This window comes from Meleagris gallopavo, chromosome 1 (assembly GCF_000146605.3).
Source record: "Meleagris gallopavo isolate NT-WF06-2002-E0010 breed Aviagen turkey brand Nicholas breeding stock chromosome 1, Turkey_5.1, whole genome shotgun sequence".
Taxonomy (NCBI): domain Eukaryota; kingdom Metazoa; phylum Chordata; class Aves; order Galliformes; family Phasianidae; genus Meleagris; species Meleagris gallopavo.
The window spans coordinates 71579922-71593894 of record NC_015011.2 but is presented as its reverse complement, the minus strand read 5'-3'; the positions used below and the strand labels follow the sequence as shown (position 1 = coordinate 71593894).

The 13973-nt window shown below is 36.5% G+C and overlaps 1 protein-coding gene across 1 annotated transcript in view; it reads right to left on the bottom strand.

The window, feature by feature from the left end:
- Positions 1 to 11073, bottom strand: part of REV1 (REV1 DNA directed polymerase) — a 39447-nt gene extending 28374 nt beyond the window's left edge. The window contains 6 exon segments of the mRNA XM_003202589.4: positions 333 to 440; positions 2244 to 2959; positions 5214 to 5363; positions 7713 to 7881; positions 9783 to 9915; positions 10613 to 11073. Of these exon segments, the coding sequence (XP_003202637.2) occupies positions 333 to 440; positions 2244 to 2959; positions 5214 to 5363; positions 7713 to 7881; positions 9783 to 9915; positions 10613 to 10669 (1333 nt within the window). The 5' untranslated portion in view covers positions 10670 to 11073.
- Between the last annotated feature and the right edge of the window lie 2900 nt (positions 11074 to 13973).

Genomic DNA, 13973 nt, shown 5'->3' with positions numbered 1-13973 from the left:
AAAATCCACTTTTAGTGCAAACAAAATTTGATCCCCAATTTCTTATATGGTAGATCTAATTGGATAGGTGCAACAGTAATGGGAATAGTTACTCCAGATCTTATTTTATTTAGACACTGACAACAAACAGCCAAGGGAATTCAGTTCTCTCTTCCACTTGCGTTCGTACTGCGAGGAAACATGACAATGGAAAGTTGCATGGTCTGAATATCAGACAAAGATGCCAAAAAACAGACTAACATGTAAAAGTCGTGTTTGAAGCGTACAGTCCTTTTTGTTTGTTTAAGAAGTCTCAGTGTAGTAAGTTGTAATATTGAGAACTGAATACTGACCTTTGAGATCGGGTCTATTTCGGATCGCCACAGACACAAAGAAGCAATCCATATCCACGTGCATTATACAGCTCTGTGGCTTGGCTGAGCTCGCAACAGACACAATACCTAATATGAAGATACACCAATAGAAAACTTGAACCCTAATTGATATACTTTGGTACTAATTACAGCAGTCATCAAGGACTATAATCAATTTTTTACTACCTTCAGTTAAAGAATTTGTTTCTTCTCACCTAGAGAGCACATACATTTCCTAAATTCTCGAAGAAATGTAAACATAAACAGCAGCCAAACAACCTAAGCAATGCATCAATTTGAGAGTTTCAATTTTATTTTCATCTCATTAAGACTTTTTACCTTGCTATAACAAGTTCCCTCAACAGAAGGTTAGCGTATGTTGTGGAAACAAAGTCATAAACTGCAGTATGATAATATTCAATCTGCAGCAGAGAACTTTATCCATTTTTCTTCATCAATCAGAAGACTGTTCTAAAGTTAAAAAAATTTCAGCTGCACTTAGAATTCCCTTTGACTCTTCATGAAATACATCACAATGTGTTAAACCTTCCATGCAACTGGATTTTGTTGTTGCTGTACTGCACTCACATGCAAACACGTGAAGATAAGCAAGACAGCAGGGTAAGTTTTTCAGTCAGTAGCTAACATACTAGTAATACTTGTGTCAAGTAATCTAGATGATCATGTCTGCATGTCCGTGCTGATGACCAACCAGAGGAGACTAGAGCTAACAGAAAATCTTAATTTGAACAGTGCATAACAGTGAAAAAACACTTCACATATGAACTGATTTGTGTTGCTTGACAATCATGGTAACTGCTGAATATCAAAAAAAAAAAGTGCTTTCTCATTCTTAATAATTTACCATTTGGACTCCTTACTAAAAAAACCAAACAACTGTCTTATGAAGGGCATATTTACAAATCAAGTGATCAAATTAGCCCTTAAGATGCTGCTTTATGTGAATTAGACGAACTCTCTAGGCCAAATGGAAGTAAATATATATTAGCTTATCATACTTTGTCAGAAAATAGTATGCATTAAGGTATTCTTATAAGACAGCATGTTTTATAATTGGAGTGTCCTATGATAAACATATAATCAGTTAATTTACCTAACAATAAATTTTTAGAATGTGAAAATTTATCATCTGAAGCAAATTTTCATGCGATTACAAATGAGTATTTTTACAACACAGCAGAGTCAGAATCTTATCAATAGAACAGAACTAACCTTTTAATTGGATAAGACTATAAATTAGAGCTTCTCAAGATGCAAAATACTTAATCTCTTTGTGCAACACTTTGCCTCATAAATTACACACATTTTAATTTTGGCCCTTGGTGTGCAATATAATGACAAAACATTTCTCTTCCACAAGCCAGGTCCAGAACTACCATATGACACAACTACTCTTTAAACAGACACAGAGGTACACAGAAAACTTACTACCAGAAAATTTAGATTTTAACTCATTTCCGAATGTTGCTGCTTATATGTAGTTCAGTGTAAAAAAATTAAAAGATGAGTAACATTCTTGGTTGTTTTTTTCTTTTTTCTTTTTTAAAGATTTTTCACATGGCAACTACAGACTTGTGCATTTAGATAGATGTATTTTTTCCCCTCGATCAATCTATATGTCTTGGTATTATTTCTACAAGAAAGAAATGAACACAGATCAGTGCATCACATTAGGTCACAATTTAACAAATAAATACAGAAGTAGCAGAGCCTTCAGTTTTCACTGAATCAAAGTCACCAAGCTTTTCCAGATAGCCTGACTGCAATGTGAATATTGAACATTACCCTGCTTAGTCTCTGGTAGACCTTTAGTACATGAACAAAGATAAGGCACCTTCTCAAAATAAACCTTCTTAAACAAGTATCTACCTGTGTCAGTTTTAAGTGCAGACCTGCCTGCTTTCCATTTTTTTAATTTTTCCCTTCCTGGAAAGACACCGCTGTTTTTTCTCTGTAGGCTGTTGACAAACTCAGTCAATTCACACTTCCATGTTGATATATGATGTAATCTTGAACGTGAATAAAAGTCAGAAATAAAACTACAATCTGAAGATTTGGACACAGATAAGGAAGCTGTCTTGCTCGGAGCAGGTACAGAAGTGCTTTTTGTGCTTGAAGGCCCCTGAACAGTGGAGTGGTGAGCACCATTTATTTTAGTATTACTGTGCAAAGATGAAGATGAGGATGAATTACTCATAGTCCTATGTGGATTCCACGAAAAGTCTGTATTTTTGTTGCTTTGCTGCAACTGCTGCATTGTGCAGTCTCTAAAGTCAACGATGCCTTTTTCAGGTTTCCCCTCCTCCTGCACAGAGCCTGGAGAGAACCTACTTGCAACGCTGTTGCTGGAGGGCACCAAGCAATCCTGTGTCTTTAAGGCACTGGTACAAATGTTAGGCGTGTGTCCATTAAAAATGGCAGTGCTGTCTTTGTGAGATTGAATCCCATTTTGTTTTTTTTCAGGAAGGATCTGGTCCAGCTCTGTAAATCCCAACCCATCACTGTCTTCTTCCAGTTCTTCATTCCAGCTACTTATTCCATTGGGTGTGATCTCACTTTCCATCTCACACTGCTTAATGTGATTTCTGAAACAGACAGGTGACAGATAATTTAATATAATTTCTTTTATTAACAAGCTACATTTACAGGTCACTTCAAGTACTTATCTAACCAACTGTTATCAATATGTAACTGATAAGTTTTTACAGTCAGTCTCAAGACAAGTATCTCAAATTCTGAGCTACATCTTCTCAATAGGACAAAATACCACACAGCAGACTGAGCACATTTGTTGTGTTATTGCTGCAGTGTTACCAAAGTTTACACAGCTTTCCTAATACGAGCACAATTCTGGGCATTTCTATTTCCAAAGCATTAAATTTGATTATCAGTCTCCAGTGTAACTACAATAATTCTTTTATTAACAGAACAGTTACACTGCCATGGATAGCATAGTAGTGCAGAAATATGCAACTATCAGGAGTTATCTTTATAGAAAGAGATGCTATTTTTTCATCTAGTTACCAAAAAAGTACACACAGAAAACTTCTGTTTTTTAAAAATGATTTAGATTAGAGTGTTGGATTCATTTTATCTTTTCTCAAGAAAAAGATTGTTCAAGCTCTGTAAATCCAACATACTCTTGGCTTTCAACGAAAACCCGAACAGATTATTTTTCATCATCTAAGTGTGTAAAACAAAATAGCCTCCCACAAGTGCACCAGCAATTTACATTCACCCAGATGATGTAAAGACTAAGATTTAAAAAATTAATGATGTAACAATCTTAAGTAGAATTAAAAACAGAGCCTTCAAAAGCTGTACATATTCTGCTGGAAAATAAAAACAACCACCGCTCCCAATTCCCAAAGCTACCAATTTAAGTACAGTCACAAAAAAACATGGGTAATAATTAATTATCCAGTATACCAGTAAAATCAGAAGCCCAATTAACTGTGATAATTTGGGTAAGACTATCAAAATTATAAATTACATTCAACATAACAGTTTGAAGAGTTGCATGCTTGAAAGTGGCATATCCTGTGGTACAAACTACATACCAGGCTTTTAAATACACAACTTGAGTCTAAATTCATATTTTTGGAAGTATGAATATTCCTCTCATTTAAAAACCATTAACAATGCAATAGTAAGAGATGACAGTGATCATATCACTCCCTGTTTAAAATATTCATAATAAATACTGCTTAGGATATTCATTTTGTGGCACCAGCTTAATTTATCCCTGAAACTGTAAAGTCTCTCTCGTGGAAAGTCTCCTCAGCAATACAAACAGGTCACTGTTACAAATGAATATTATCATCTTGTTCAGTATCTTTGACACTCCTTGAGCAATGGCATTGATCGATGACCTCCAGAGGTCCCTTTCAACCTCAACTATTCCACAATTCTTGTCTCTGAACAACAAATATGTAACATCTGTTTTTGAAAAAGATGCAATGATCAACTTAATTACAAAACACATCGTTCAAAGTAAAAGGCTTTTCACCTTCTGATTCTTCCATAGGAGTTCTGCTGAAGCCTTTGATTCTGTTCCCTTCCTGCATTTTTTTAACATAATTCCTTCTGTTATAATTGGACTTTTTAATCCATTTTCATACCAGCTTTTTGTTTTTGAAATAAAGACCTACTTTTCAGTGTTATCAGTCATAATCCTTTAAATTATGCCTGTTGCTTTAACACACACATGCTGTATCCAATTGGACTCTCAGGTCACACTACTGATGAAAGTATCACTCAAAGATTAGAGACAAGACTTGGAGTCAAGATTATCGTAGTTCCATCCTCACTTCCTCATAGGATCATAGAATTATCAGATATCCCGAGTTGGAAGGGACTCACAAGAATAATTATGTCCAACTCCTGCCTCCTTAGAGGAACACCCAAAATTTCAACCCTATGTCTGAGAGCAGTGTCCAAACGCTTCTCATATTCCATCAACCTGAGGTCATGATCACCACCATGGGGAGCTCGCTCCAGTGCCTGCTCTTTCCTTAACACTCAACCTGATCCTCCCCTGACACAGCTCCATGCCTTTCTTTCAGGTCCTGTCATCGTCACCAAAGAGAACAGATCAGTGTTTGCCCCTCCCTTGACTGCCTTCATAAGGAAGCTCTAGACCACAATGAGATCTCCACAGTTTCATCTTCTCCAAGCTGAAGAATACTATAACCACAGAATTATACCTTACTTTTAAATTTCAGTATCTCAAAGTTTCCCTCCTACAGAGGGAAAAAAAAAATAATGCTATCTAGTTATAAATGCTAGCCCATTATGAGTGAATGATTCACATCAGCATATAAGATTAGAAACACTTACACCCTGTTGAGATCTTTAGCTATATTGCTTGGACCTGGCACAGCATCTTCAGGTTTGCATATGCTATTAAAATTGAGACCTTTTTGAACACTTGACTGCTTGGTGTAAAGCTGATATGGAATGTGTGAGAGGAGACGCCCAGCTTTAATGCTGAAACAAAAGAAAAGGAATAGGTTACTACTAAAAGTACTTTAAAAGCAACGTACAGTATGTGGTTATTTTCAGTGATACCCATTAATGTTCTGCTATGAATACTTACCACCCCTTCCAAAACCTTCTTCGCTCTACAAACTGGATTGAAGAAAGAAGTTATTTGTAATGCAGTGACTGTTACTAAAAAAGACATTTGCACAGTTATATCAGTCAGTTGCCTACAACTATTTCTCTAGGTAATACACAGAAATCCCAAATATTTCATTTCAAGAACAACACTCAGTCAAAAAAATAATCTCATGTATGGTCCAGCTTATTCCAAACGAACAACAGCGACTGAATTCTTTAACTTGGCACAACACAAGTACCACAGATCCCAGCAAATTTGGGTAGAACCTAGAAGAGGCCAGCTTCTACTTTTTCCATTCCAAAACGATAATTACACCTTCTTGTAAGAAAATCCACTGACAAAAAGCTACAGACCTTTCACAAATATCTACCACACTCTTTCCAGTTCTGTTCCATGTTCCACTCTCCCTTTTTTTTCCCCCCTTTGAAACAGCAATTATACTTCAGTAACTGCTAAATTGCTTATCAAAGTCATGGACTTTGAAGTGGAATCCTCTCAAAAATACATCATCTCGTGATTTCAGCTCTCTGTACCAATGCCTGTTGCTAGTGGAAAAAGATAACACCCTTCCCAGCCTATACTCCACCTCTCCTTCATGTACAACTTGTCATACTGCACACTGTCACAGAGGCAAAAGCTTCTTACAACAGAGGAACCTCTTTTATATCAAAGAAGCTTAATATTAGTGTTCAGTTTTGAAGATACAATTGGACTTAAATTTTTAAAGAGAATTTAGCTCAGTGACATATGAACTTCTTTGCTGCTCTTCAACACCTGAACACTTTCTTCCAGAGGTGTGCTTTTTAACTAGCTCAACTGTAACACTGTTAAGGGAATTTGACAGTGGAATAGAATCCCTTATGTGGAGCTGTCTTGTGGCAATTAGAGAAGAATGTAATGGGAGACTGCATTACCTAATTAGATAAATTAAAGCTAGCTAGCATATACATAGAGACATGCTAAGGTTTTTATGGGATGGTAAAAACAGCCCTCAAATGTATCACTTCAGTATTGTTTGATATGATAGCATATTGCATTTAGAAAGGAACATGATTTACATTATGTATCGCCAGAGCTGAAACTAACATGGGAGAGTCCCAAAGTTTTATATACAGAAAAAGGTAATACAGCAAATAAGCTAATACAAGTGCTTATAATGTTCCTTGTATCACTCTGAACTTGCCTAACCATCCACACAGCATCTCAAAGTCATTACAGTAATTTCAAGGTCATCAGAAAAATCAAGAAACATTTACTTAACATTTTTTTTAATGCTAAGATATTAGCTACTGGAGTAACTCCTCCACTACATCAATATACAGTCTGCTGTTTGGTTTTTTCTCTCTCCAAGCTGTATTAAGATGCAGCAACCTTATTGTAGACACATCTCTCAACACCCCTCCCCACACTCCCTAGAACACAGACTCTAGAATCACTGAAAAAAATTAGGTTGGAAAGGATCTCTGCAGGTCTCCAGTCCAAATCATACTAAAACCAGAGCTAACTCTTTAAGGCCACCCAGGGTTGACACAACTGCTCCTCAATGTAGACTCCTGTAGACCCTCAGTCCTTTTACAAAGCTGCCTCCTAGCCAGTCAGTTTCCAGCCTCTCCAGCTGCATGGAGTAAATTTTGTTCCAGGTCACGACTCTGCATTTGATTTTGTTGAAATTAATGAAGTTTCTTAAGAACCTCAAGATAACTTCAGTTGATCTTATGCATTTCAGTGAGTGGAGGAACCAAAAGATGTGCTATTTGGATAAAAAACCTTGGGTTTAGTTTTGTTTTTACAAGTCAAATTATGATAGATCTTAAGGTAGAATAATTTCAGTTTTATGAAAATGCTTTTAAATTGACATTATTCTTTATTTACAGATTAGATGAAACTCATGCGAAACACAAGGCAAGAGGTTAATTAAGAAACATCATCTGGTATTTATTTAAAATATTGAGGACTAATCCAGTCGGTGGACATGAAATTGGAGTGAACAGGATAACGTTCAGTTTTGTGCTAGGCCTGACATTTCCTGAATGTTCTCAGTAAAGTTTCTTAAGGAGCAGTCACTGAGATACAAATCTTCAATACAACAGCTGTAATTTTACTCAGCTGTTGCAATAATTTGCTAAAATCTTTTATAAAGCTATTTTTCCAGATTTCAAGCCTGCCCCACAACCTTTTCCCTTCAAGGAATTCAAAAGCAACAGACCTAAACTTACCTTTCCATTATCCACTCTGGTCGAACTACTTTTTCTCCTTTCAGTTCTTTTATTTTGGCATTTGGCAGATTTGTGGCAATGATGTGCGTTGTTTTTGATCTGGAATAATACACATGGTATTGACCTCCATGCAACATCATAAGCCGTCTTAACTCATCAGCTGAGGGATCTATAAAATTTAAAAACAAATATTCCTGCTTTGTGTCAGCAAATACAGTAAGAAAAATGGTAGCTGAGAAATACAATGCCCTGATCAGAAGGAGTGCAAAGGGCTGTTCTTCCCCCAAAAGCTTTGCATGTTCTTCAAAGACCAAACCAGAAATGCATCTCTGAAGAAACGTAGAAAACCACATTTCTAAAAAGACTGATTCAAAATGCAAACATTCTGCTTGTTACTGAGGATATTTCCACGTATGTATGAAGGAAGCATGAAAAAAGAAAAAACACAAGAGAATTTGATGCTTCACTACTTCTAAAAAAACATTTTACTGCAAAAAAAAAAAACAAAGAACAAGTATTAGATTAACTAGTATGTTGATCAAAGTTTGGGAGAGCAGTTTACATCCAGAAAAAATAGAATTAATATCAAAAAGGTTCAGTAACAGCAAAGAACTCCTGCGCTACAATTTCTGACTCACAGAAGTAGCTAACCCGCTTTTCTTTACCAGACTATTCCTTAATTCCTCTGGGGAACAGAGACTACCTTGCAAACAAACATCTCTTCTTACTCCCTCTAACATTTCTTATCCCCTCAGACTACTGTAGCAGCTATTCCTTCTTACATGATTGGGAAAAAAGAAAAAAAAAAGCAACTTAATGCGTGAATAATTATTTTGCAAGCAGCAGAGAAATAAAAGAAAAAAGCTTTTCAAAAACCTCTGCAGCGGTGGCACCTTGGCACTAAAAGGTTTGGGTGAGCTCTAACAAGTACAGATGTACTGAATTCCACATTAGGCACAAGATACCAAGAGTCCATCAACACAGGAAGGAAGAATAAGTTTATTTTTGCAATAATTAAGCTACAATTCTCTCCAGAGGCTTACTGTCAACTCTCAAAACAGTTTAACCATCTAACTTAACTAAAGATACTGCACATGATCTTCAAAGCATTCTGTCTCCTCCAGTCTTGCAAACATCCATCTTGTGGATCCCTATTCGGGAACTACTGCCCTGAACACTAAAAGTAAATGCTGGAGTTTCAACAAAGAAACTGTCTGTATTAAATACCTGATCCAGCTGTACTCATAGTTTAATCTTTTTCAGACTGTGTGAATCACAGCTCTTCCCCACGCTCAAACTAGCCGTGCTCCATATCACAGATGCTGCACACATCAGTTATGTAACAGTAACAACATTCTTGGCATAGGACCCTGAATAAGGCTTCTGGGAAGTTTCAAAAAGGTTATTAAGCTGCTTTAGGGAACCCAGGAGAAATATGAATATACGTATGGTAGATTAAAAATCTTACTCCAGTTAGCATGCATTGCACTTGTCAGTCCACCACATACAGGCAATGCATATCTATGCTTAGCTCATTCAATACTGATGGGTTCACTGTCTCAAGTATTACACCACTCTGAGCAAGAAAATCCCTATACATCCATTCAAACATAAATTTAACAAATATGCTGTGTGTCCAATGCAACCGTTATCGGTTTGAAAGAGTAATATTTGAATTTGTAGGAGTATAGTGGTACTTAAAGGGATTTAAAAACATTAACTGTTGAACAAATGTATCATCCACTCAGACATCTAGGTTTCACTTTTAATAAGTGAAATAGTAAGTCAAGACTTGTAAAAGGCAGAAAAATTATTTCCTATTTCTACCAGTGACCATTCATGTAAGTGATCTAGTAAAGTAATATTTATATTCAGAAAACAAATGTGATTTCATATAGAAAACCATTATTGTGAAATACAAAGGAAAGTTAAACACAAAACTTAAGATACACAATAATTGCCACATAGTTAGCTGCAAATAATCGTATTTCACATTTCTTTACTCCAGTTAGGATAGTAGGTAGACACTGCAACAAGACAGAACAGATCCTTAAAAAACAAAAGCTTCACCTGTAAAGCCATTGACATAGATGGCGACGCCACTAAAGATACTTGATGAATTCCCATCCCTCTGGTGTTGTATGGCTGAATCTGACCGGAACTGATCCTCCAGTTTCTTAACCTTTGCTGACATGTACCCTCCCTAGTTTTTAAATTAAAAACAAACAAACAAAGAAAACCAAATTCATTATGCCAGTCCTGTTTTATGTTTACAGACTAAAACAAGCAAGTTACAGGAAGCTGGAAAAGCATGCAACATTCTCTCAAATTGATTTTTGCTGACATACAAAAGACACATTCATCTTGCAAACAAAAAACGCCAAATCCTCAACTTAAAATTCTTATCTGCAAGATAAACTGCATCTTTCTGCCAGTATGCCAGGACTTATTTCATACTTCTTTATTCTTATTCTCTAAGAAAAAAAAATCTCTCTCTAAAAATGTTCTTATGAAGAAAGAAAACAGAAATCAGGGAGTGATGCGAGTTTAGATGCTAAGCCGAAGCTCTCACAATGTTTGCTCAGCAATAAAGAATGTAGTGATAACAACTAAAAATATTCTTACAATTACTTGGTTTAGCTTTTAAGTGGTGGTTAAAGCTACTCAAGGTTCTGTATATCCTAAAAAGTCACTTTAGCTGATGACTCTAAATTAAGACTTCAACACACGACTGATGTTCAAAAGAAATTTTAAGAATTAAGTTTTACAAGTGAAGCAAAAGAGTTCAATTTACAGCATACCTTCGGCATACTTGACAAAATTCTAAACCCTTCTCAGCCATAATGCCATTTGTTTTTTTTGAAAAGCAAATAATAAAAATCACTTGGTTTTAAACATACCCATCCTCCCCAGCCATCGCCTTCACCAGCCCGTTTCCTCCATCCACCTCGCCTCATACTGAAGCTTCTGCATAAAAGAAAAATGCACAGTTAGATGTTCAGTAATGCTGTCAGTGACATCTCAGCGATTCCTTCCACAGAATATCACAAAAATTACAATGGCCAGGCATTGAAGTATATGAGTTGCCTTTAACACAAACTAAAAAATTGCATATAATTCCAGTTAGTCAATTTTGTAGTAACTTACAGAAAAAAGTCCTTACAAAGTTCAGTACTTTGCTCATCATACCTCTCCTATAAGCAATGAAAACCAGAAGGTTCTTAAGTACCATTGCTACCATTCATGAAAAATACTGCCCCAAACTAGAAGAGTCTTTTCTTTCATTTTTAATATTACCTATGTGGCAGGATGCAAGCAGACATCTCCTGACATGAAAGTGGATTATCTTACCAGTGGATTTAGAGCTAATCATAACAGGTCCAAACATTTGTTGTTTCAGTGCAAGAGAATTACATAAAAGAAAAAAAAAAAGGTTTTTTTACCAATGAAAAGTCAGTTATTTAAATGAAACAGTACAATCTACAGCTAGGTTTCTTTAAAAAATAAACCTAGCCAGCCAAATTACAGCTTTCAGTTATGTAATACACTTATCCCCAGACCATGAGCTGTACACAGCAGTGTCCCCAGATGAGCCATTAGTGAGCTACAACAGAACTGGTGGAGAGAAAGAAATGTTTTGGACTGTAGCCAACTGCTCACTGTACCCAAGTGATCCACACTGACTATAGCTGCTGTAACACCAATTTTAAAATACTGATTAACAGTGCGGTCTGATCAGGAGGTCACTGCTGCTATATTATATCTCTCATTTTCTATTCTAACTAGTCCCCAAATTACAAACACTCTTTTGCCTTTTAGGGCTACAAGCTCTTAGCACGATGACAGGAATAGGACCTGGTATACCCTGAAACTAAGATTTAAGCCAGTCACTTTTATTTTATTAAATATTTCTTTATAATCCACACAAATGCATGAAAATGCAGTTTATAATACAAAAGGAAGTCCACTGATTTTTTCTCTTCCTCTTCTGCTTTTGAGAAGATATCTACTCTATGGACACAGAATCACAAAGTAGTGGAGCACAGAATCTTCCCTTGCTCTTCAGCTTACCAGGATGTATATGCAGGTGTATATGGAGATAATTACCCACTTTGGTCACTTACCTATCCAGACACCAGCATGCACTGTTCTGGAGACTGCCTGATTTACCACATTAAAATATTATTTCCTCTGCAAAACTTGGCTAAAATTCGAATTGCAGCCTTAAATCCCTTTTGTTCTCGAGTTACCAAGCAGGCATACTCTGAAATCCAGCTAAATCCCCCTGGACTGCAGGCATGTCTCACTGCAGAAAAAAAAAGTCAGCTGCAGGCAGGTTTTCAGAAATATGATCATTTTCATGTAATATTGTGAACAGGCCAAATTAGGTACCAACAGAATTGAAGCAAAGCAAGTATAACACACTTCAGTAGTGTGTTTCAGGATCTCTGCAAACACAGGAACATCACGATGCACCTGGTTCTATTCTTCTCATGTTTGCTGTAATTTGATACATAACCTACACACATGTATATAATTATCAAGATTAATCATTTGTCAAGAAGATTAGCTCTACATCAACAACCAAAACAATGCCATCTCTCCCCATTATGTCACATTTTCTCTCCAGATACTCGTGTTTCTTGTGGATTTTCCATCAACTCATGTAAACTGTAATTCAAATGTATCTGGCTGAGACTGTATGAGACCCACATAAGTCACCAGTAGTCTTACAGGTATGTTCTTGATTTCAATCACACAGTTCCTGATCAGCACATTAGCTATTCTGAGCTTTGTATTTTAACAAGCAAGAGGTTGCCTATAAGTCCTTCCACTATCAGTAAAATGAAAACAAAAATATCCAATGCCTGCTAAACCAAAGAACTTTTCCACAACAGGAAACTTTCCTGAAACCTTGAAAAATGAAATTCCTGTTTAGGACACAGGGAGGTGAGGAAGAAAAATCTCTAGTTCAAAAGCCAATAGCTCAGATCATCACAACCAGTAGAGCAAACAAAAATCATAAACTAGGACACAGCTGTGATTAACTAAAAATTAGATAAACACAACTCTTTTCGGTCAGTGTGTTAAAAAACACAACATATGAACTGCTCAGAAGTTGTCTTCCTAGAGTCCTCAGAACTAGAGAAACCAGGCTGCAATGCTTACTTTCAACATCTGATAATGATTTACAATTTCCTTGGCAGAGATGATTTTTGACCCAGCCCCTTCAAATCTATACACACAAGTTAAAAACACAGTATTCCAATGATTACTAGATGTCTCTCTCTGGGTTACCTCCTAAAAGTTGGGGATTGTTTACTTAATTTCTCCCTATGTAGTTTCACAAACCGAGTGATAAACCAAGGTTTTTGGAATACGGAGAATCTCCACTACTCCCTCTTCACGAGGAGCCACACACAAGGAAAAGACAAGAAACCACAGGTACAAGCTGTTTCAGGACTGGTTTTGTCTTGATATAAGACATTTTTTTACAGTGGGAATAACTGGTCACTCGAACAGCCTCCCCAGTGACGTTGTGCAGTCCCCATCACTGGAGGTTTTCAGTACGTGACCGGACAGGGTGCCAGACAATCTCAGCCAGGTTCCCTTTTCTCCTGAAAGGCTGCACCTGATATTCTTTCAAGGTCTCTTCCAACCTGGGCTGTTCAACAATCCTGCTAAAGCATTGAGCTTCCAGTGCAACTTTTTCTTTGAAAATGAAGATAACCTCCAGAGCTGCTTTTCTGAAACCTAAGGAACAAATGAACGTAAAAAACATCTTGCACAGATTAAATCATTAAAAACATTAAATCAGAGAAAAAAGTTAAGCAAGACTTGAAGCATGTTCACTGCTTCACAAAACAAGAACTGAAAAGATGATACAAAGCTCTCTCTACAGGAATCAGGACGAAGGGATGAGTAACAGAAATGCTTTGTGAAGAGCCCTCAAAGTGGTGGTGTAGAGAATCAATAGAGGGGACTTGGTAAAGTGAACCACCATAATACATCATTTTTAGGACTTCTCCAGAGCAAAGACAATCTACAAAATGACCCTCTGAACAGGAAAAAAGTTTATAAATAAAACTGAAATGCTTATTCTCTGGACTGGGAACAAAAACAAATCCCCAACAAACTGTAACTGCACAGTAGGCTGTAATGATTGAAGTAGTATTCTTAAGAACAGAAACCAAGTTTTTCTGTGCAAGAGGAAGAAGTTTTCAAGGCAATAAATAAATATATATATATATATATATATAT